General features: G+C 36.3%; 3 protein-coding genes and 1 long non-coding RNA gene across 6 annotated transcripts; 2 read left to right on the top strand and 2 right to left on the bottom strand.

Annotated features, from left to right (window-relative positions):
* The first annotated feature begins 3,348 nt into the window (after positions 1–3,348).
* On the top strand, positions 3,349–6,472 carry LOC113762486 (ataxin-10). 3 transcript variants are annotated; one of them, XR_003467204.1, is made up of 4 exons: positions 3,349–3,558; positions 3,911–4,583; positions 4,683–5,638; positions 6,397–6,472. XR_003467204.1 is itself a non-coding variant. In XM_027305951.1 (3 exons), exons 2-3 carry the CDS (start codon positions 3,977–3,979, stop codon positions 5,555–5,557), a joined length of 1,482 nt encoding a protein of 493 aa, XP_027161752.1. In that variant the 5' UTR covers positions 3,349–3,558; positions 3,911–3,976; the 3' UTR covers positions 5,558–5,778. The 3 variants fall into 3 exon arrangements, 1 of the variants encoding a protein (XP_027161752.1); XR_003467203.1 differs by having other exon boundaries at positions 6,377–6,462; XM_027305951.1 differs by lacking the exon at positions 6,397–6,472 and having other exon boundaries at positions 4,683–5,778.
* Positions 5,903–6,582, bottom strand: LOC113760633 (major pollen allergen Ole e 6-like). Its single transcript, XM_027303288.1, has 2 exons — positions 6,350–6,582; positions 5,903–6,097 (listed from the first exon to the last, which is right to left on the bottom strand). Exons 1-2 carry the CDS (start codon positions 6,555–6,557, stop codon positions 6,078–6,080), a joined length of 228 nt encoding a protein of 75 aa, XP_027159089.1. The 5' UTR covers positions 6,558–6,582; the 3' UTR covers positions 5,903–6,077.
* Positions 6,583–9,380: 2,798 nt separating this feature from the next.
* On the bottom strand, positions 9,381–23,744 carry LOC113760916 (phospholipase D gamma 1-like). The gene is made up of 11 exons (XM_027303669.1): positions 23,515–23,744; positions 21,229–23,232; positions 15,613–15,729; positions 14,411–14,605; positions 13,308–13,556; positions 13,140–13,208; positions 12,904–13,051; positions 11,925–12,073; positions 11,472–11,648; positions 10,873–11,070; positions 9,381–10,021 (listed from the first exon to the last, which is right to left on the bottom strand). The coding sequence occupies exons 2-11, from the start codon at positions 22,912–22,914 to the stop codon at positions 9,728–9,730; spliced, it is 3,282 nt and encodes a 1,093-aa protein (XP_027159470.1). The 5' UTR covers positions 22,915–23,232; positions 23,515–23,744; the 3' UTR covers positions 9,381–9,727.
* LOC113760917 lies at positions 17,229–17,965 on the top strand. Its single transcript, XR_003467107.1, has 2 exons — positions 17,229–17,322; positions 17,653–17,965. It is a non-coding gene; the product is annotated as an uncharacterized LOC113760917 (long non-coding RNA).
* Positions 23,745–24,605: the final 861 nt, after the last annotated feature.

Genomic DNA, 24,605 nt, shown 5'->3' with positions numbered 1-24,605 from the left:
GAGGTGGGAATGGGCCCAGAAAATTGTATTTGCAGGGCATGGTGGAGAATGGGACCCATGCTGAGGGGGTGGTGGGGGTAAAGAAACTGATGAATGAGCCCAAGGCGGCTACTGAGTGGTCCCGTTTGAACTTTGGAGTTTGGGCCCGATCTTTGAATCTAGTGGTGGACGGTGAAGGTTTTCTTGATGTGGGTCCTCAAGGCGCGTGGCGTGGGCCCCGGCCCTTCTCCTTCTTGATGTGAATCGCAGAATTCTGATGATAATGACCCGGGAATTGGAAAAACTTTTGGCATGCTGCTGGACTCTGGAGTGGAAGAAAATTTGATACTTTCTTTGATTTGCAGTTATGCAGTTATGCATCTTCCTGGTGGCTGTTGCTTCGTTGTCTATGGTTAAAAAAACTTTATGATGGACATTTAACTTTTTAAGTGGGATTGTACCTACATTTTTTTTTTTTTTTTTGCATCAATCTTCTTATTTGTTTCACAACCTACCTAATCAGCACAATTCAATTGGTTGCACTTGTACCCCAGAAAAGTACAGGCTTTCTTTTACCACTACTCCTTTGTTATTTTTGAATGGTTTGTCCATAATGAGTTGGAAAAATGGTTGATCTCGTGACTATTGACTCAATGTTAAATAGTATTGAGCTAATGGGGTGAATGATAAATTTGGAGAAAATTAATCGATACAGTGAATGTTGAATTTTTACGATTGAAATTATCAGCAGGTTAAAAATTAGTTAAAAAAAACTTTTTCACCATTGAATGATGATGCTTGATGTGAAGCCACTCTTGCTATCAAAGAGCTTTTCTCTCCGTTAGGCAATTCTTACCAGGCGAGTTAGGCATTTTCTGCCCACTCAACTGATGAATGGTGGAGCCACGAAGGACCGTAGGAGTGAGGTGGGTAATTGGCCCCCTCCCCCAAAATCAAATTTGATAAAAAGTACTAGCGGAAAAAGCCCGCGTCACGTGCGGGAGTTTAGTACCTATAATTAAAGATAGTTAATAATTATTATTTGATATTTTGTAGTATAAGAATTGAAGTATGACATTTTTATTATGTGATATTAAACAGAAAAATCATAAATTACATATTGAGTCAAAAAATATAATATGTAATGAAATATAATTATAAGATATGATCAACCATTTTGCATTTAATCTGATAAAATAAAAGATCTACTTATATCTGCTCATGCACTTTAGGGATATTAAAATTTGTTATTTAGTTTGAATTTGATCTTGATATGAGGGCAATCCACCACATTATCTTGTCATATAAGTGAGATTTGAACAATTAGCATACTTGAAGAAATCATTGTCAGTGGAATTTCAGTTCTTGCAAGCCAAATTCTTGAATTTATATTGATTCCAAGGACATATCATCATGAAACCTCCACATTGACGAATCAATCAATTATGATATATTGTATGATTTAAGACATATAGCAAAGCATCTCCTTCTCGATAGGGGTTACAATCACAAAACATCAATTTTTGACCTAGTTGCGAAAATATACAATAACTAACACACTAATCTAGACAAATAATTACCTCAAAAGACATCTTAATCCACTCAATTCAAGAATTAAAAGTAATGAAGTACATACTTTTAAGTAGATAGTTAAACATATTGGGAAATCAAATGAAGTGAAAAATGCCTAAATGGAATCATCAATAAAGTAGCAAACAATTTAAAAATTACCGTAACTAATAGTTAAAACAACAAAAGAAGTAGATGCAATCTATAAATGAAAAAATTTATGATGATAAAATTATTTTAAACAAAAAATAACAATTAATAAATGTGATCTCCTCCTTATCAAGTCTATCTAACATGGACACTTGAATTAAAACACTAAAAGAAGTATTGCACATACAACTTGCAAGATCACATATTTCTTACAACCAAAAAAGTAGATTAGCTAAAGAAAACATACCTATTGAGAAAGATGCTGCAAAATGGGAAATAGGGGTAGCTAATATAGCAATATCCGAATTCAATAGACTATATGATTGTAATGGAAGAAAGTTATAAGTAAATGAAATGAATTTGAATAGATGGGGGTTACTATGGCAACGGCCAATAAACCAAACTTCTCTACTAATCAGCATTAATTGTGTCTTAACATCTATATATCATAAGTTTGCAAATAACTGATGAGAAAGGCTTTAAGAAATTAAGAGACTTGGATATCAATACAATTAAATGATTAAAAGGGTTTTTATGTAATTTGACTAAAACACTAGTTGAATTCAATTGTACCTAATGTTCAATCAAATATCGGTCACATGTTAAACTTACCCCTAGCTTTAAATATCTAAGAGGACATTTAAATAATTATTAAAGAACCAAATTAGCTATAATGATTCATATTCAATACTCCAATTGCACTTTAAATACTCTCATATTCCCAAAATAGCCCCATCTTTGCGGCTGAAATCTTTGCCCTAAACTCATTCTTATATAGTATAAGGATACAATAGGTTTAAAATTTTTAAAAATTTTTAAGTTTACATTGTATTTGTACTGGAGAGGGGGAGGCGGGGGAAGGGGACGAGGAGGAGGGGGGAGATGAGAAGGCAAAGAGTGAGGAGGAGAGGAAAGGGGAGAGAGGGAGAAAGAGAGAGGGGAGGGGAGGGGAAGGTGATAAAAAATTATAATAAATTTATGGAAAAAAAACTCACAAAATTTAAGTTCTAAAAACACCCTAAAATACAACTTTAAAAACATTGAAACTAAGTAAAATTTTTTTTTTCACATATATCACTATAGTAAAGTTTTTGAAAAATACTTCCAAAATCACGTATTCCATAACTTAGCTTTTTTCCCTTTTCTTTTGTAAGGATTGGATTCTTTTTGAAAAAAAAAACATCTAATTTAATTTGTTACTTTAGGATGATACTGGAAAATGAACCAAGGTGTAAACTTTGGCTTTTGACTAATATATATATATATATATATATATATAATCTTTTTCGATTTTTTGAAGAAAAAATTACATATTTTTATCAAACATTCCACATTAATTTACATAATTGACTATGGGATGAATATATTTAATTGAAGAAACTCTTATTTTGTGGTAATACATTTTTAGTCAATTTATTGCAGTAATGTACCCTAAAACTGAATAAAAAAGTAAACCATGTCACACAAAAAAAAAAAAAAAACTCAATGAATTTGTCGCCAAATATTTTTCTTTTTCTCCTTATAGCACATATTTCTACCATTTTGTATTTTGTACAAATGGACTTGAGCTAATGGTTCTGCTTATTTTTCGAAAAATTTATATATTTATTCAACAAATAACCTTTTGCCGCCACCCCCAAGAACGTCCCCTTTTGCCCCGGCAGCCCCCACCCGTCTTTCAGGAACTGAATTTTAACTGCGCGGTCAAATCAAAGAACCAGCCGCCCCCCGCCGCCTACTTCTTTCTCTTCAATCAGCTGTTCCCGCTAATTACTGCTGTTGCTGTGAAACTCTTCTCCAGCTGGTATACCTCAAGTTCCACTCAGGATAATCTACCTTGCGTCGAACTACTACTCCTCGGTAAGTTCCGTTAGCAAGCTTTTCCTGCATCTTTCGATTATTTTACTGAGAAGGTTCTCCAATTTTGTCATTTTGTTCCTGTTATAATCTGGCATTTCGTGTTGTGATGCTGGGTCTTTGTATATTTATGCATGCATGTATTGGTACTGGGGCGCTTGCTTTGTTGCTTTTTTGGGATTATGCCCATCATCTGTTTGTGCAAATGCCCATGTTAAGATATTCCCTGTTTCTGGGTATCTCTGTTTTTTCCGCATTATAACTACTAGCTTTTATCATTTTTGACACTTCCAGTGCCATCCCTTTTGTCAATTCGTTGGATTGAGTATTAATTGAATCTCGTTTGACACTGCAGGACATAATTCGAATAATAATTGGATTGGTGTTGCAATTTCTTTTTCTACTTTGAGGCGGGTAGATAATGGATGATAACAGCTCTGCAAAAGTTTTTGTCCCAGCAGCTATTATGCAACCATTGCTAGATGCATCAAACGTATCTGAACTAGACCAGGCCCTAGAATTTCTTATACAAACTGCCAAGTCTGCTGATGGTCGTGCAGACTTCGCTTCTAAGAATATGGTAAATGCAGTCCTTCAGCTTTGCCAAGTTCTTGAATTTCCCTCCAATGGCGATCTTCTTTTATCTTCACTAAAGGTTCTTAGGAACTTATGTGCTGGCGAAATGCGTAATCAGAACTCATTTCTTGAACAAAACGGAGTTGGAATTATTTCCGGTGTTATTAGTTCCGTTAAACCTTCCCTCGAATGTGGTTGTGAGATTATTCGTATGTGCTTGCAACTTTTAGGAAATGTTGCCTTGGCTGGAGGAGAACATCAGGGTGCTATTTGGAGTGAATTTTTCCCCCATGGCTTTTACAAGATAGCTGAACTGCGAAGTAGAGAAACCTGTGATCCTTTATGCATGGTGATTTATACATGCTCTGGGGAGACTGATGAATTACTTGGGCAATTATGTTCAAGTCAGGGGCTGCATATAATTACAGAAGTTTTAAGCACTGTTTCAATAGGTATTCCTTTTGATCCTCTTGCATAGTTGTTGCTTTGTGAACTTTTCAGTTGTTGAATTGACTGTGAATGAACAATCTCCTTCTTTTGTGTATGGGCAGTTGGTTTCAGTGAAGATTGGTTTAAATTGCTTCTTTCGAGAGTCTGTCTTGACAAATCATGTTTTGCGTCAATTTTCTCTAAATTACACCCTGTCAGTGAAGTCGGGGATCATGCAGATATCACTGCCAAAAGTGTGCATTTTTCAGCTGAGCAAGCATTTCTGCTGCGTATTCTGTCAGAGATCTTAAATGAACGAATCGAAGATGTTGTCATTTCCATTGATTTCTCTTTATGCATTCTTGAAATCTTAAGAAGTGCAGTTGAAGTGGTTGATTCTGTTCCCAAGGGGAAGTCAGCCCTTCCAACAGGTCACACTGGTATTGATGTTCTAGGATATTCTCTGACCACTTTGAGAGATATCTGCGCTTGTGCAGATTTAACAGGTTTGGAGATAGAGGGATCAAATCGTGTTGTGGATATGCTAGTATCCTCTGGACTCATTGACTTTTTGTTGAGTTTGCTTCGTGACCTAGAACCTCCCACAATCATTAAGAAGGCAATGAGAAAAGATGAGACTTCTAATGAGGCAGGCAGCTATCCATTGAAGCAATGCCCTTACAAAGGTTTCAGAAGAGATATTGTTGCTATTCTTGGAAATTGTGCATACCATCGGAAGCGTGTTCAAGATGAAGTCAGAGAGAAGAATGGGATTCTTTTGCTGTTGCAGCAATGTGTACTTGATGAGGATAACCCATTCTTGAGAGAATGGGGAATTTGGTCTGTAAGAAATTTACTGGAAGGGAATGCAGAAAACCAGCAAGTGGTAGCCGATCTGGAGATCCAAGGATCTGTAGATGTTCCGGAAATGGTTAATCTTGGCCTGCGAGTAGAGATGGATCCCCAAACACGGCGTGCAAAACTAGTCAATACGTAGTGAAACATTGCACTTTGGTTTTACTGTTTAAGTCGAGCCAACAGCTGACCGACTTCTTCAAGGAGTTGCAGATACTACCAGGTTAATGCAATTTATTGCTGCAATTCCATTCCAAGTATGATTATTTGATTAGTTAAAGATAAAATTTCCTGACCAGAAGTTCCCCACTCCTTTTACCTCCGCTTAATCCTTAAAGCAAGATTCGTATAGATGCAAACATATGTGGCAAAAAGAATGTCAGAAAAGAATAACTGGGTTAGTGTGATCCACCGATATTGCAAAGACCAGAGCACCAAAAAAGCCAGACGAATAGGCAATCTCGGCTTTTAATGGCATGGCAAGAAGTATAAAAAGAGCTTGAGATTTTTATTTCAATCATTAAGCGTACATGGTTGTGGAAAGAAAAATAAAACTTCAAAGAAGAAAAAAATTTTCTTTACACCACTTTATTGCTCTCACTGCTCTAGTTTATTGGAGACGAACATGAACCCACCCTTTTCCTTTGGTCCTTCATCAAAGCCTACTCGCCCAACAGTTTGGCTGCACCAGAAAAACAAAAAAAGAAGGTTTTATGTCATCATTAAGGAAGTGCAAAATTTGGAAACCAGTCATAATCAAGATGCTAATTCATTTACCAACAAGATGGATGAACATCAATTAGGGGATTCACCTTCAACTACAAGCTGCTATGCTAAGTTTTGTCAAACCATAAATCTTTGAGGGAAGCAATTTATTATTGTTAGTTCGAAATTTTGAACAAGTTATAGAAATGTTTTGAGAGTTGATACGTACCTTTGGTTTCTTTGGCGACACAATCAGCATCACACTTCATCTCGCAGAAGGTGGAGCCGATGCCCTTTCCATCCTGATAGCACCCATTGTAACAGCTGTTATAGCAGTCACTGAACTGCTGCGCGGTGGTGGCTTCAGCCTTGTGAATGTGCACTGCGGCAACGACAACCATGCACATGAGAAACACTGCAACAAACTGCTTTGCCATCTTGTTTTTCTTTTGTTGTTCTTTCTTTTTTTTTTTTTGGGATCTTTTTTCTCTTTTGCAGATGTTTTTTTTTTTTCACTTGTTGTCAGTGCTTCCTTGGACGAGTTTGGATTGAGGGAGGACGAGGCTATTTATAGGAGCTTTTTCTTGTTTTCTTTCGATGGTAAACCTTAAACTACGGAAACTTCATGGCTTATTTTTGTTTTTGAAAAAGTAAGTGGTTTAGCTAAACATAAGGTTCCTAGAATGGTGCTACTTGGTACACATTTCTCGTTTCCATGACGGTCCTTTATTCTCTTATTTGCTATCCCCGCCCCCCCCCCCACAAACACAAAAAAAATGTTCTTTTTAAAGCTCATTAGTCTATATTTGAAAGTTCATTCTGCTAAATTCCGAGGTTTTCTGAAAAGAAGCCAAGAAATGCCAAACGTCCCTATGAATATTTTTGGGCCATAGATTTTACAACTAGCTAGGATGGTTTACTAGTTACTACTGCAAAATTTTCTTTGCGGAATCAAATCTCTCAGGCGTAATGTCACGATGTTAGTAACTCACGTTTCATATATCATGTAATGCTTTATGAATTGAAACCTATTTGTGTAAACAACCTTTATTAGCTCAGATGGCTTTACCAAGAGGAAGATTGTATTACTGTTTGAAAATCTCGCTCATGACACATTGTAATGTGATCCGCTAAAAATATAAATTTGGTACTTATTTAATATTACTTACATTTCTAACTGCAGTCATGACATAGGTGATAAGATATTGGTAACTCTTTTTTTTCCCACAACAATAACATGGTAAGACATTGGTAAATCTTTTTTTTTTCCGCAACAATAACATTCTTATAATTTAATTTAAAGAGACTGTGTAAGGAATTAGCAAATATATATACCCGACTAGACCAAAAAGGTGATCTGACACATTTTTAAAATTTTTTTCACTACAAGTGAAGTTTGAATATCTAACCTACAGTCCACTTAGTCCCTCTTTGGGAGCCACTGAGCTTCAAAACTCAGTGGCTCTATTAAAACTAATTTATATTCCGGCTCAAAAGTTTGAAATAACATACATTTCTTTATTGGAGTTAGGGAAAATCGTTCAAAGCATCCCTCACATTTTGTAAAATCACTTTTTTAATCTTTCACTTTCAAAAGTGTAATTTTATGTCCCTTACAAATTCATAGTGGTCAATTTTGGTTCATACATAGATTTTCGACTAGTTTTTGGTTGGAATTCATCACGTGTCTTGCAGGTGATCATTTTTTATGGGCAAAATTATTAAATCAAAATTTACATAATCCATCTATAGTCCCTTACATTTCACAAAATAAAATTTTTCATCCCTCGCATTTCATAAAATGAATTTTTTCATCCCTAATTAACCATGTGTATGAATAGTTTGTTTTTAAATCTATGTATATATCTATTTCATTTCACTTGAACAATATGAATAGTATGTAATATATCTTTATTTGATTTCACCTAAATACACTAATTGTAGTTATACATATGCTATTTAATAGATATATACATGGGTTTAAATCTAACAATTTTGTTTTAAACCCATATATATGTGTTTGTGTGTGTGTGTGTGTGTGTATATATATATTTATATACATTTGGTTTCAACATGTGAATCTATTCAATATTTGTAATCTTTTCTATTTTGGTAATAATTCATTTATTGAGTTATGTGTAATAAAACCATCTAATTAATCGGTCCTAACTTGAATTCTATAGTCCTGCTAACAAATTGTAGTTTAAATCTAAAATTTTTACTCACAATCTTTAAGACTAATAGTTGAATTTCTTATCTTGTGATTATCTTAAAATTTAAAAGTGTCAATCACTTACTTCTTTTTGTCATACTTTTCCTTTATTTATTTTTTCTACCCAAATTTAATTCAATATAAATATTTGATAATGTTTATGATTAAATGTCTTCTTTATTTTTAATTTTTGAGTAAAAAGAAATAAATATGAGTGAAAAACTAACAATTTTTTGAACTTTGTATATATCTATTTTAATTTTACTTGAACAGTACGTTCAGACGAAATCAAATAGAGATATATTGCATGCTATTCGTATTATTTACCTAAAATCAAATAGATATATACATGAGTTTAAAAAAAATTATTCGTACACATGATCAATAAGGGATGAAAAAATTTATTTTGTAAAATATGAGGTATAAAGAAATTCATTTTGTGAAATGTGAGCGACGAAACAATTTATTTTATGAAATGTGAGGAACAAAAAAATTCATTTTGTGAAATATAAGGGACTATAGATCGGATTATGTAAGTTTTAATTTGACAATTTTACCCTTAAAAAATGATTACGTGCAAAGTATGTGATAAATTCCGACTAAACACTAGTCGAAAACATAAATAGAGACCAAAATTGACTAATATGAATTTGTAAGGAACGTAAAAGTACACTTTTAAAAGTGAGAAATGAAAAAAAATATTTTATAAAATGTGAGGAATGTTTTGAACGATTTTTCCTTGGAGTTAAATATACTTATCTACCTGCTCACCTTACAAAAATGCTGGAGTCAAATATACTTTCTTTACTTCACAAGCTCACTTTAACACTAATCCATCTGATCGTTTCCACGTTCTTCACACTCTCAAGCACCCTCAAACTCCAGCTTAATGCCTTACAGTGCATCTTTCCCTTCATTATGGTCAATTTCAAATATTACCACTAATGAAGTTTTTTAGTCTCAATCAAAAGGAACTTTTGTTTCAATGTGAAGATAGAAAACTTTCATCACTGCCCTAATTATAGGCAATCGTATGCAAAGGGTACAGTTAAACGAAAAATTCTTCACTTGCAGGCAGATTATAAAAAGCACAACTAGATAAGAGTTAATACAACAAGCGCCATACCTAAGATATCATAGCAAAAGAAGATCTATACAGCGACTCTATGTACATTGCACTAAACAGTAGTATCTAAATGCAGCAATGTCTTGCTTGAAAAACATGTCAAAATCAGCCCTTGTGATCATTCCAAACCCTTGTTGTGTAGACCTTGCAAAAATTTACCCAACCTCATGCCAACCACTGGAATAGCAGCATGTGATCAGAGCCGCAAATTGAGATAAATAAGAAGGGGAAGGGGCTATAAATTGTGATCTATGTAGCAAAGAGAGAACTTAGATGGTAAGATTTTCTTGAATGGCAAGAAATGATCCCACAATGTTGCCTCCGACATCCGGGAAACTTTCATGTCCTGGAAGCGGCCTCACCTTGCCTGTCCGGTCTACTTCCACAGGGTACTTCAGCAGGTGCGCCCTCATTTCTGTTACCTCTGGAGCAGCATATCGGTTCCAATTTGCTTCGCCCATCGTTTTAACCCGTCGGACACATTCTACAGACTCCGGTTGAGTAAAGCAATCCTCAATAACTCCAAGATGTTCAGCCCACAGAGACATTCTATACCCATAAATCTACAGTGCAATTAAAAAAAATGCACAAAGAATTGGTCAGATAACACCAAATTTTAAGCTGTCCAACGAATGGCATTGTCTGGAGGGGGGGTTAAAATTTTTTTTTTGTTTTTAACAAAACGTGTATCATGGAATCACAAAACCTCCAATAAAAAGGGAATACAGGATTTTTCTAGCTGTCGCAATTGTTGGTTAATAAATAAAGCAACTCAAAATGGAAGTTTTGAAATTGCAGGAAAGGCCAAGATATTACTTAAAAATTGCACATTAGAGTATTTAATCCCACCAGAAAATCCTACATTATTAGTTCATTGCATCATGTCATGGAGATTTGTATGATATATGAGAATGATAAAATCAGGAAAAGCCAAAATTATTAGGAGAAAAAATGTAGAACAGCAAGCATTAGTCAAAAAGCATCAACTATTATGCTCGTGTCTATGTAACAAGGAATCTTTTGTCCTCTCTGATCACTTTTTAACTGTAATGAAGTTGCAAACCAGGATTTACATACAAAAAATCCCCCTCACTCCAAAATTGCCTGGTCAACATGTTGAAGAACGTGTTAAATTAGCAGTTATTCATACTGGCTTACACTTCATCTCTGCTGCTATCAAACCCAAGCTTCAGGAGTGTAGGGTACAAGGTACAGCAATATTTAAAATCTTCAAGATATGAGCTCTTAAATTGTTAAATTTAGCAGCTTTTCCACAACAGATATTGTAGAAGACAATAATATAATCCCACACAAAGATACCTGCTCCGACATTGTGTATGTATATGTAGATATAGCGTGCAAATGCATACAATTACATGAACATTGATATTCAAACTGCTCCTAACATGGTTACCTGTCCATGTGGACTCGACCGATTTCTTGCCCACGTATGGTGAGGCTGATAGGCACCCATTGCAATCTCCGTGTCTCTCATGCCCTCCATGGACCGCTGATTAATGTTTGCAGACCCTATAATAATATATTCATCATCCACTATCATACCTTTCGAATGCACATAAATCATGAATCTTCGGCTTTTACGACTTAGTGCCTGAAAATAAGGTAACAAAAGTATTGGTAAGAGGATGTTAGATTTGGAATATTAATAGCTAGGAAAAGATTGGGCTGGAATTTGTAGGTATGACGAGGGAATTACATTATATGTAACATAAATGAGGAGAAGACAAAGAACCAAACTAGTTTTCCAAACTGACAAGCATGTCAATGCACTGGTATATTTGCCAGTACATGGCATCACACTCTGAATGTGTAACCAGTTAAATCTCCAAGCAAAAAGCTTAGAGAACCAGTCGATTCTCCATATCAGGCCAAAAAAGCCAAATGTAAAAAACCAAGAAGAAGAAGAAGACAGGATAAGGAGGAAAGTGGTAGCCATCTGTAATTCCTTGAATGTGAGGCCCCTCATAAGCACAGTAAAAACTTGGACATTACCTGAGGAGTGTTTGCTGGACCATGACTTTCAGTGCTTGATGCATCACTCGTGTCAAGAACCTCTCGATTTCCAAGGCAATAAAAGTTTAAAAAATCTTGTGGCGAGAAGGCATCCTCCAGCCCAACTTCCACTAACGCCTTGTAGATCGTCTCATACATCATTTGCATTGTTTTATGCTGCCAATGGGAATTAGAACCAAAAAGTTGCAATAAAAAAATTACATTATGCTAGTCCAATGTTGAATACTGATGAGCAGATAATAATTTATCATCTAATTGGCAATAAATTTGTAATGTAATAAGTGCTTTAACTGCCATATACTCAACATTAACTACGCTATCAGAAAATCAAAAATCACAAGACAAGTGGAAAATGTTTCAGATGCAAGTTGATGTCATAGCCTGTTTTACTTCCTATCTAGGACTAGTATATAGCAGAGACAGCTGAATCACCTGCCAAAATAGAATCCTTTGTGTAGCAGCACCAGTTGGATTGCCCTCTGGCCACATTGGGATGACAATATATGCAGCAAACCTCTCATGTGCCCTGATCTTGTTGGCAATTTTAAGGGCAATTTCCATTGGAATCAAATTGTTTGCACCTGAAGAAGAGCAAACCTTTCCCATTACCTCTTATTTGTAAATTTACTCATGAGAATTGGTGCTAGAACACGAACTATGTATCTTTTGATTCTCTTTTTCGGACCAAAATGGCTTTACCAAAAAGATAGATGACATGTGACAAAATAACTTTAATACACAAAGCTCCTTCGCAACCATTTAAATCAGTTATATGAATCTTTTTTCTCAATAAATTAGTAAGCAAGATGTCTTGAAAGGAAGCTGTGATGTGGATACCAGGCATTTCAGAGATAGCCAAGGCCACTTTGAACAGTTGGTTAGACTTCACAAACCCAAGTTTCCAGATTCTAGTTTTACACAAATCACCTTTGGTATCTTACCAAATGCTTCCCCCCCCCCTCCCAGACTGCATCCTGCTTAACATGAAACCTGTCCTCTAATCATCACAGGACTTCCACCATATCGAGATATTCAATTTTCAGAGACTTATGCGCCATAGAAAACAGTGAAAAGCAGCTGTTTTCTGGACCAAAATATTGACTGGAGTTCTGGCAATATAATTTTGCAGGTAGAGACTAAATAAATAGACAGTCTTCTCATGCATTATTTACAAGTCTGAACATGCATTTCATGTTGCTTTGACATTAAAATTAAGATGCATCACCACTGTTTGTAAATGTATTGTCAAAATGTATCTAAAATTCTTATGCAATGGACAGGTTAAAACATTGAAGTCATTGTGATTGCCAAAGTAAAATATACTTTGTCAAAATATCAAAGCATGATAAGCATGTCCCCAACAGCTTGTGGCAATGAACACAATAATCAGGGACAAAGCAGTATTCCTTACCAAGGTCCCTATGTTGACCCCAATTGTACGAGGAGCCAATGAAATACTGATTTTCGATGTAAATGAAATGTTGGGCAGCACGAATGGCCTTTACATATGCTGTATGTATGCTCATATCAATAAGTACATTCTTCCCACAAACCAAGTTCTGTAAAACAAAGTACAAATGAATTCTATGGAAAAATGTAAAACAAAAATGACAAATTTCAGAAAAAAGAAAAAGCAATTTTCATCACCTTCAGTGTAGCTTCTTTAGGATCCTTTGGAAAGCGTTTTACAGAATTTGAATCAATTGATCGAAAAATCTGCATCATAAAAGAATGTCAGGATACAAACAGAATATTATCAATTCACTAATATTTGTGTAACAATTCAAAGTTCAGCAAGTTGAGATGGATACTTACCTGAACGTGCCAAGATTCAGGATTATTGTCAACAATGCAGGGGGTATCAGATGCCCCCAGTATGTCTGGCAGCCTTTCCAAGCGAAGCAAAGAATCGTCAAATGATACTTTCAACTTCTTAATGCCCTGTGGCTTTGACGCCTTCATCCAGCGCTCTTCAAAGTTTGTAAGAACATCATATGCTGCCGGACCATCAATTTTGCAGTGCATGTCATGCCATGCTTCTCTAGGACAACCAGCCACATTCCCCTGTTTAATGGCAGGATAATAAACAAACAACATAAAGATTTGTTAACTAAACAAGCAGTTCCTGGTTCATCTGAAAGGATTAACAAATCCAAGACAGTTGGACATTTTGAGTATAAAAAAATCTGGGCAAGATGATTTATCACATCATCAACATAAATTCAAGGATTTCTTGAAGTAAGCAGTCTAACTTGAATCAAATTCAAGAAGTACAGTTAGTTAACTTAGTAACTGCAAAAAAACAAAAAAAGCTCATTAATTGGCATCTCAAAGTGCAGCAATTTTTCAAAGATGATAGGAAGGCCTAAGTACTTCACTAAGCTGGGACCTTTTTTCAAATTAAATTGGCATTTTCTTTTGGGCTTGTAATCTGGGAAATATCACTCTGCCAAAAACTAATTCATGCCTAGCAAACTTTCTGAATGTTCAAAAGCTCAAACCAGGCACAGCTTCACTTATTTCCTTGTGAGCCCAGAAGCATCTCATCCAAGAGATAAGCTTGAGATTTAGTCTTCTGAATATCTTGACTAATAGCAGCTAAACATTACTAAAGTGCTGTACTCGAGTTTCAACTTTCTAATGTACCTTACAATAGAAGAAAATCTTTAATTTTCTTTGACTTAAACAGAGGATTATATGATAAGAAAGCAAATCAAAGCAAAATAAAAGGACAGCAAGTGCTCAGACTTAAAACACCACGATAAATGTTAAACCAGATTTATCATCAGTAATACACTGTAGACACAATACACTTTACTTGCAAGTATTCCTAAGCAGTATTGCATAATCACAAATATGAGTGAGGTAGCAATTTCAACATCTCCAAATTCTTCTACTACATGTATATTAGCAATTACCGCAAAGGTAGGATTATGATAGTCATCCACATGAGTTGTTTGCAGAGTTCTGAATATGGGATGCTGTGGAGTATCGTATCGCCCATCACATATGTCAAGTCCTCCAATGAAAGAAATGATTCTTCTTCTATTGTTACCAGCATCAGCATCTACTATCACAGACTTCTGATGGTGCGTGTAGATTACTCCAACTTCCTATTCATAAATAGTGAGTAATGACAGGAACCAGAATTTCATATTACAATCAAAAATTGCATCAGACAACAAATAAATGGATAACAAAATATGCTAAAAAGCTGGAAAGGAGGACCCCAATCTGTGTTATTGACCAAGTGTTGCCTTTCTCTGTAACTTTCATTTCACCCAAACATAATTCTGGTCCAACTATCCAAACAGAACATCTGGAGATATATATTGCAGATGTTACAGCAAGGGGAAAGCCAAGAAGAAAATTGACGAGGGTGTAACAAGACAATTGAACATTGTGCCCAAAGACATTGTGCAGCTGGCTGAAACTTGTTATACCTGTTGTCAACTTTGATAACAACACTATGCTTGGCCAAAGGATGTTTTGGGCAGCCAATTTATTTCTTCATTTGGGTAAATAATACATTAATTACCTAATTTGTTTGGTATGACTGAAAAGTGGAGGAGAGAGGAAAGAAGCAAGAGAAGCTTTAACATACTAGTCTCCATCTACCATTTATACCTTAATTGTGGATGAAGGAGATCTCATTACCTAATTGCTTGATACAAATGAAACATGGAGGATACAGGAAAAAATAAAGAGAAACATCAACATACTTATTCCTATCCACCTTTTCATCCCCTACTGCAGTTTTGTAATCTAGAATGCAGTCAATGTTTTGATTTGGAATATCACCTTCCCAACCCCTTGAATTAAAAAGGGGAGGACAAAAAGCACAATAGAAGGGGTTAAATATCCCTCAACTTCTACTTCTATTGTTCCCTTACTAAACTAGGAAAGTGAACCATTTCGACCCATTTGCACATATCTTCCTCCTTAAATTTCTCTTTACACTGTAACCATACATAAAATACGGACAAGGTTTTCCCTCACTGAATTCAGCTTCAGTTTTTAATCAAAACTACAAAACATTTCAATTGGATCTTGCAAAAAATAAATCAGACATTTAAATAATACGGAAAAGGAAATATTCTTTTTTTGTAATCTCACTTACCCTCTGTTTGTACCAGCTGTGACGTTTTCCAGCCACACGTGGGCAAAGTAGAACTTGCACAGAAGAGTGTTTAAAGAAACGGCGAGTTTCTTCATCGTGAGTTTGCATGACTCCATCCTACATATGATAAAATGTCGTAAGGGGAAAATGCAATATCAGGGTACGGCACAATTCTTTAATTGGAGAGAAAGCAACAGAATCATTATGAATGGGAGGTGATGAGCATTGATGATGCAAAGTACCACTGAGAAAAGTCATTATTCAGCTAGTCCACAGAAAGCATGTGCATGACTAAAGTACATGCTGATTCATCTAAGCTCATGAAGAGACCATCAGAACAGTATTGCATGTACGTGCATTTGTTTAAAAGAAAATTTCGTGAAATTTCTGAATGATACATTGTAGTTCTGAAGCGGAACCGAATCTTAGGGTTATACACCCAAATATTCACTATTGTTGGAAAATTAAAAATAAATTGTTATTTTAATAATTGCAATAATATAGAAGAAGCTGACTTGAGTTATCCGAAACCACAATGATTATTTCTTGTCCCCTTCACCTCTTGGCACCTCTTTCTTCAACAAACCTCAGTATTCTCCCTCTACCTTCTTCAACAAACCGCAATCTTCTCACTCTTCCTTCCTTTCTTCTTCATCAGTTTTGTATCTGCCCTATGTGCCAGTGCCTGTGCCGTTTTTCAATCAATTTCAGTTCTTATTTTTTCGGGGTATTTTAGTTACTCTGCTAGCCTTCAAGGGGAAATTTTGGAGGCAATGACTGCTTCATGATGATTTTTGCCTCAAAATTGAAAACTGCTTAGTCATTGTAGGAGGATAATATAAGCATAGCAGTGTATTTTGAGTTTGTGACTCTGACACCATCATGTTACCAGAAGATTAATTTTTGATCTTGTAGTCTGTTGTTTCCTTGTCCTTTGTTTTGATAAGAATAATTATCCTCTGACCCTTTTGGATCTGTTTTGTTTCTTCCACATGGGAATAAGAGAAACGAAGGGAATAATGAAAGCCTACTTCTACATTTTTTTCAATTCCATTAAAACGAACAATGGTATATTAGTCTCTGATAAAAGGCATTTAGATAAATAGTCAATCTGATTTTCTTGTCCAATAGGATCTATTTACTACTTTTTCAGGTACATACCAACTGAAAAAGTCAAATGACATAACTTTAGTGGATACTGAGCTGTGGATACCATGAACCTTTTACTGGACACCTACAAAATTAATTGAATATGTTGAAGATATGTGATCTGATATTATGGAAAGATTTGATAATATAAATATTAGGAAAGATTTGATTATAGTATCATATATTAATTAGGTATCATATGATTATAGTATCATATATTAATTAGGTAATAGTATGATTATAGTATCATATGATTATAGTATCTACTTGTGTATATATATATTTGTATATTGTGTAGTCCAAAGTGAAATAGAAGAAAAGTATTTTTTCTCTCCATTTTTCTTAGTTTACATGGTATCAGAGCCCGTCTAGGGTTCTGGGAAAAATACCACCTTTGCTTCTTGTCAATTCCAGCCTTAATTGCTGGTTCCTTTCTTATTCTCTCCAGCTTTAGTATGGAGGAAATTGAGAAGCTTAAAAGTATGTTAGAGACAGTTGACAAACCAGCAACTAACAATTCTCAATCAAGGAATCCGGGTATGTGTTCATTGACACTTTCAGGTAAGGCTCTAGTCTCTTTTGCATTTAGTGTTTTAGGCAATGAGCTTAGGAATGTCTGGATTCTTGACTCTGGTGCTACGGACCATATGACATCATATTTCAAATAAATTCAAAACCTATAATCCCTGTCCTAGCAATAGAAAGATTGTTGTTGCAGATGGTACTACAACCACTGTGGCAGGTATCGGAGATGTCCAAGTTACTCCAAATTTGATTCTTAAAAATGTTCTTCATGTTCCTCGATTATCTACAAATTTGGTTTCTGTAAAAAAACTTGCCAAGGATCTAGCTGGCTCTGTTATATTTGATGAATCCTATTGTGACTTTCAGGACCGGGGCTCGGGGAAGAGGATTGGACTAGCTAAGGAGCATGATGGACTCTATTACTTGGATACATCAAGTCAACCAGAATTTAGTAAATCTGCCCTGTCCACATTGTCTTCACCCTCCAATAAAGATGTCATCTGGTTACATCATAGACGTCTAGGTCATGTGTCTTTTTCTGCATTAAAAATAATGTTTCCTTCCTTGTTCAAGGGATTTGATGTTCAGTCTTTTCATTGTGATATTTGCGAGTATGCTAAACACACTCGTGTCCCATTTCCTATCAGTAATAAACGATCGTCTTCTCCTTTCTTTTTAATCCATAGTGATATTTGGGGCCATCAACTATTCCAAACATCTCAGGGTCTAAGTGGTTTGTCACATTTATCGATGACTGCACAAGAGTCTCTTGGATCTATTTACTCAAAAATAAGTCTGATTTGAGTTATATTTTCCCTGTTTTTCATGCAATGATTCAAAATCAATTTGGCACCAAGATAAAACACTTTCGTTCAGATAATGCTCGTGATTATTTCAATCAAACCTTGAGTCAGTTTTTCCAAAAAGAAGGAATCATACATGAATCATCCTGTATTGCCACTCCACAACAAAATGGAGTGGCAGAACGGAAAAACCGACATCTTCTTGAGTGCACTAGAGCCTTACTGTTTGAACAAAGTGTGCCAAAAGCATATTGGGGAGAAGCTGTACTCACATCAGCTTATGTCATAAATAGAATTCCTTCCAAGGTCTTGGGGTTTCAAAGTCCACTAGAGAACCTATCCAAATTTTACCCCGATATTCGATCTTCCTTTAATCTCACTCCTCGAGTTTTTGGATGTACTTCCTTTGTTCATGTCCATAGTCATAACCGTGGGAAGTTAGATCCTTCGTGCTCTTAAGTGTGTCTTCGTGGGGTACTCATCTACTCAAAAGGGTTACAAATGTTATCATCCACCTACTAGAAAACTCTATGTCTCGGCAGATGTTACATTTGTTGAAAATAAGCCCTATTTCATCACTCCTTATCTTCAGGGGGAGTTAGATACACTTGAAGATAAGGAGTTAAAATTTCCCTCCTTAGAGTTGACCACATCTGAGTCATCCAAATCTGAATTCCAAGAGTCAATTCTTCAATCTGATGTGGTAGAAGAAAAAAAGGAAGACCGTAAAATCTATGACTGGTTCCGGTTTGACCAAGTGTATACAAGGAAAGGAGATCCCATCGTGGTTACAAGGCAAGAACAATCCTCTAAACCAAGCTCCGGGAATGAGGTAACAATGAGTGAATCAAATCTGAATTCTACACCACCGACCGACCATTCTTCCAGCTCTAAATCACCTTGTCCTGAGCCTCTTAGCCCTGACCAGGACCTACATCTACCTATTGCTGTAAGGAAAAAACCCCGAGAATGCACCAAAAGACCCCTATATCCATTGTCTCACTTTGTGTCTTTTGAGAAGTTTTCCCCGAGCCATCAAAGCTTCCTTTCCACCTTAAATACAGTCTCTATTCCTAGCTCATTGTCTGAAGCATTATCAAAGAAAGAATGGAGACTTGCTATGGAAGTAGAAATGGATGCATTAGAGAAGAATGGGACCTGGGAATTAGTTGATTTACCAAAGAACAAGAAAGTAGTGGGCTGTAAATGGGTGTATGCAGTAAAGTTTAAAGCAGATGGGTCCCTAGAACGCTACAAGGCAAGGTTAGTCGCGAAAGGATACACACAGACATATGGAGTAGATTATCGGGAAACATTTGCTCCAGTAGCAAAGATGAATACAGTGAGAATTCTGCTATCCTTGGCTGTTAATTTTGATTGGGAATTACAGCAATACGATGTGAAGAATGCTTTTCTTCATGGAGAGTTGGAAGAGGAGATTTATATGAGCATTCCACCGGGATTCAGTGGGGTTGACAAGAACAAGGTTTGTCGGTTAAAAAAGGCATTATATGGGCTGAAACAATCCCCACGTGCTTGGTTTGGACGATTTGCCAAGGTAATGATAGCTAATGGTTACAAGCAAAGTCAAGGAGATCATACCCTGTTCATCAAGCATTCAGCCTTGGGGGGAGTTACTGTTTTGATTGTATACGTAGATGACATCATAGTGACAGGAAACGATGAAGTAGAGAAGAAAACTTTGAAGTGGTGCCTAGCCAAGGAATTTGAAATAAAGGATTTAGGAAAATTGAAGTATTTTCTGGGAATTGAAGTGGCTCGATCAAGGCAGGGAATTTTTATTTCTCAACAGAAGTATGTTATGGACCTGCTCAAGGAAACAGGCATGACAGCAAGCAAACCAGTTGGAACTCCCATTGAGCAGAATCACAAATTAAGTGAGGCTCATGGAGATACAGCTGTGGACAGAGAGATGTACCAAAGACTTGTTGGGAAACTCATTTATCTCGCACATACTAGGCCAGATATAGCTTACTCAGTCAGTGTTATTAGTCAGTTTATGCATGATCCTAGAGCAGTTCATCTACAAGCAGTTTATCGAGTGCTTCATTACTTAAAGGCACATCCAGGGAAGGGAATTTTATTCAAAAAGGGTCCTGAAATTGATCTGGCAGTTTACACAGATGCAGACTTTGCAGGGTCTCCAGTTGACAGGCGATCAACTTCAGGATATTGTACATTTCTTGGAGGAAACTTAATATCCTGGAGAAGCAAGAAACAAAGTGTGGTAGCAAGGTCAAGTGCTGAAGCAGAGTTCAGGGCTATGGCAGCAGGGGTATGTGAATTATTGTGGGTTAAAATTATCCTAGAAGACTTGAGGATTCAATGGAGCAAACCGATGAAGCTATATTGTGATAACAAATCTGCTATAAGTATAGCTCACAACCCAGTGCAACATGATCGGACGAAGCACATAGAGATAGACAGGCACTTTATTAAAGAGAAGCTAGAAAGTGGACTGATTTGTACTCCATATGTTCCGACAGGACTTCAACTTGCAGATGTGATGACAAAGGGACTGTGTAGCAACATGTTTCATGAAAGTGTTGTCAAGCTGGGAATGGAAGATCTATATTCACCAGCTTGAGGGGGAGTGTTGAAGATATGTGATCTGATATTATGGAAAGATTTGATAATATAAATATTAGGAAAGATTTGATTATAGTATCATATATTAATTAGGTATCATATGATTATAGTATCATATATTAATTAGGTAATAGTATGATTATAGTATCATATGATTATAGTATCTACTTGTGTATATATATATTTGTATATTGTGTAGTCCAAAGTGAAATAGAAGAAAAGTATTTTTTCTCTCCATTTTTCTTAGTTTACAGAATAATTGGAAGTTGATGTAGAAGGTGCACAGACACACATGGAACACACCTTCTGACATGACAGTAGGATTATATTTCATCTTAGTCATTATAAATGTTATATGCAAAAAAGTTAAGATGCAGAAAAGAAATAACAAGATAAACTAAATAATCATGACCCAGATTTATCACACATAATAGAAACACCAATGAGATTCAGAAGATGTTTGTATGGCTATGCAAATTAAATGTCATAGAGTTTCAAAATTTTCCTTTCCTAACAACTAATTACTTACTGTTTTGTAACCGAGGATGCTTCTTGATGTAGGGTCGTCCCATACAAGAAGCAGAACTCTCACTCCTTCCTGTGACTTTGACTTCAGCAGCTCCCCCAAGGTGTAACCAGCGAGAGAACTTTCATCTCTAACCAGTCTAACGTTGTGCCATACTGACCATCCGGTAATGTATATCAGTCTACGGGCTTGCCGAATTGCATCAAATATGTCATGCCAGCACTTTCCATGGGCATATTGCATACCATTCTCTAGCTTCAGATTTGGAAGGTATCCATCAGGCACATGAGCATCTTGATAAAGAGTAACGGTCCCTCCCTTTCTAAGCGGAAAGTATGTACCAGGAACACCGCTATACTCTGGACCTGCTCCGACTCCATAATGATAAATGCTCAATTTCTCTATTGGGGTATATTGTATTGAAACACTCAAAACAGCTCCAGCCTTGCAGGGCTTTCCATTGTTACCAAGGATTGGAAAACGCCCTTCAACTTTCCCTCCTCCATATATATGCTCCACTGGAATTGCGACAGTTCCAATAAGCTGAGATCCCACTACATCATTATCCTTCACCACAAAGTGAACTTCAGCAGCATGATGAGCAACTGGTACATTGAAATGTTGCATCCACACAGGATTTTCGCTATTGCTTATTACATATGTCCTTCCAACTGTAGCACCAGCTACTGCAATAGAGACATAGGGATCGCTTGTTATCTTATGGTTCATGTGCCCTTCAATCTTGGTGTTCATATTGCCAGGTAATCTGTTAAACATATCCCCTAATGTTTTGTGGAACATGTCCATATTTGGAAGATGTTTTGCTTCATAGATCCATATATCCAAATTTCCATGCAAAAGCAGCACTTTTAACGATCCTTTAGGAGATGGAACTGGCACAAGCTGCAGATTTGGGCTCTGAGGTATACTAACATAGATGTTAGGGCTGGGTGAAGAAGGATAAGGAGGAGTCTCAATCCGACCACCAGAAAAGGAGTGATTTGGGACACCATATATCGTCCCTTGATCATTATACTTTGTAGTAACTGGTAGTGGCCCTGAATGATATTTCTGAGGTACACTAGGGTCCAAATGTGTGGCAGGAGCAGGAGGAGATGCGGGGGCAGAAGGGTTGTTTAGAGGTTGAGATGCAGCAGATGGTTTATTGTTTGACAGGTGCACACTGGCTAACAGGTCATCAATAGGAGGATAAACTGGGGGATAGGAACTAACATTGTGACCTCCATGATCATAATGTGCTGATGATCCAGCCGCAGATAGTGAACTGTCTTGGCGTTCGAGTATGGACACCTCATTAACGTGAGATGGATGACTCTGATGTTGAGGAGATGGATTGGAATAAACCGGATATCCCTGGTATGGATATGAAAGATGGCCAGAATGTGATGGGGAGAGGTATCCATATTCAAAAGGGCGTGGATGTGGTGCTCCAGGAGGAGGTACACTTGGTGCCGATGATGCTGGTGGATATCCATAAGTATGAGGGATGGCATATCCGGTGCCTGATGGAGGATAATGAGGGTATGGAGGATATGGATACTGTCCAGAAGCTGGAGGTGGATATTGAACAGAGCTGGAAGGAGGGTATGGTGGATTTGAAGATGGTGGCATAGAAGGATACCCATAACTCCCATAGGGAGATGGAGATTGAGAATTGTAATTATCCATCAATGTAGAAAAGTAAGCAGACTGCTATTAATATTCTTTTACATAAAGATCACAAATTTAGGGTACAAACTTCCCAAGATCGACAAGACATCAAAAGAGTACCTTTGCTGAGCTCAAATAATATCTTTATTCAATTCAATCGCGAAAAATGACCAAACAATTCAAATTCACCAGAAAGTATAAAAAACGTATCTCAATTGAGCTCAAGTGAACGTTAATATCGAATTCAAATTCCCAGAACCGACCAAAATGCTCAAATTCAACACGAGATAACAAACGGGTGTGTTCATTCAGCTGAAATCACTCTATCTTTATTGACTGCAATTCCCAAACAATGAAGAAAATTATTCAAATACCCCACCAGATATAATGGAGGAGAGAAACTCCTTATTCAGCTGAAAAGGTGACAAATTTACAAATTACAATGAAAAAAATGGTCAGGTAGACAACAACATACAGAAGAGGGATCAGAATTGAAAAGGGCTTCTAGATATTCCAATTCTTTAGCTTTCTGGAATTCAAGATCAAGAAAATGCAAAGAATCCTTGAGCTTGAATCTTGCACATAAGAACAATAGAATATGAACAAAAAGAAAAGTACCTTTACAGGGTTGCTTATTCAATTGAGAATAGCTACTAGTATTGCTTATTGCCAGATTCTGAAAAAAAAATTAGAAGATGATGAAGAATGGATAGATTCAGAAAGAAAGAAAAAAAGGTAAGAGAAAAGGGCTCGCTCCTAAACCAAAATTGGGTGCCAAAAATGGACCTCCTTTCAAACTTATACGTGTAGGTAACGTGTATTTTACACAGATAGAAATTCTTGTTTATTTTGAGAAAGACGGAGAATAGGCAGTTTGAGGTATCGGATTGTACTTTCCTATCCTTCCTTTGGAGAATTCACTGTCTAGTGTAGGCGGTTACGTTCAGTCCACTGCTGACGTGGAACGCTGCTATTGGTTTATTTTCCATTTCAACCTTCCATTTTCCACCAAGGGAAAGAAAGGAAAAAGACAGTTCCATCAGAAATGAGAAAACCCAAGACAAATCACTTGCCAAACTTACACTGCTACTGGCTCACACCCACCAGAAGAAAATTTGGTCCAGTTTTCTGTTCTGTCCAAAAGAAAAAGAAGGAAAAAGAAATGAATTGGTTCTTGCTTCTCTTTCTTTTTGCTTTTAAGAAAAAATAAACAACTAGTCTTAATTAAATAAGAAAGTGGTTTAGTATGCTGGGGTGCCATTTGATCCTCCTAAGTTGTATTTAATCACATTAAGAGGTGTTACTCTCTTGGATTTTGGTGGGATATTGGGTAGGAATTAGAGTAGTCCAAATTAATGGTGTCGGTTAGGCAGCTGTTGGATCTATGTTTCATGTGGGAGATGAAGTCAAGTTTGACAACAAAAGTTATGTTAGTGGAGTTCTGATTCTACTAGGAAAGGTCACCAACTTTGAACGAGTAAGAAAACAAAAAAAACAGGAGAAGGTTCCAAACTCTGACCTTTTCTTGATAGTGTGGATAAATACACTCAATATGCTGTTTAGGCTCCTATTTGTTTTTCTAACTCTTTCTTCTGATTTTTTTTTTTTTGTTTTTTTGGTCTTTGTCTGCATCAAACAAATCTACTCTAGTCAAATCAAGCTAAATTTGTGGTATTCTTTAATATTGGATGACGAACTAAAACTGAGAT

The sequence above is a fragment of the Coffea eugenioides genome, chromosome 2, assembly GCF_003713205.1.
Source record: "Coffea eugenioides isolate CCC68of chromosome 2, Ceug_1.0, whole genome shotgun sequence".
Classification (NCBI taxonomy): domain Eukaryota; kingdom Viridiplantae; phylum Streptophyta; class Magnoliopsida; order Gentianales; family Rubiaceae; genus Coffea; species Coffea eugenioides.
Note: the sequence above shows the minus strand (reverse complement) of the source record. Positions and strands in the feature narration are given on the sequence as shown.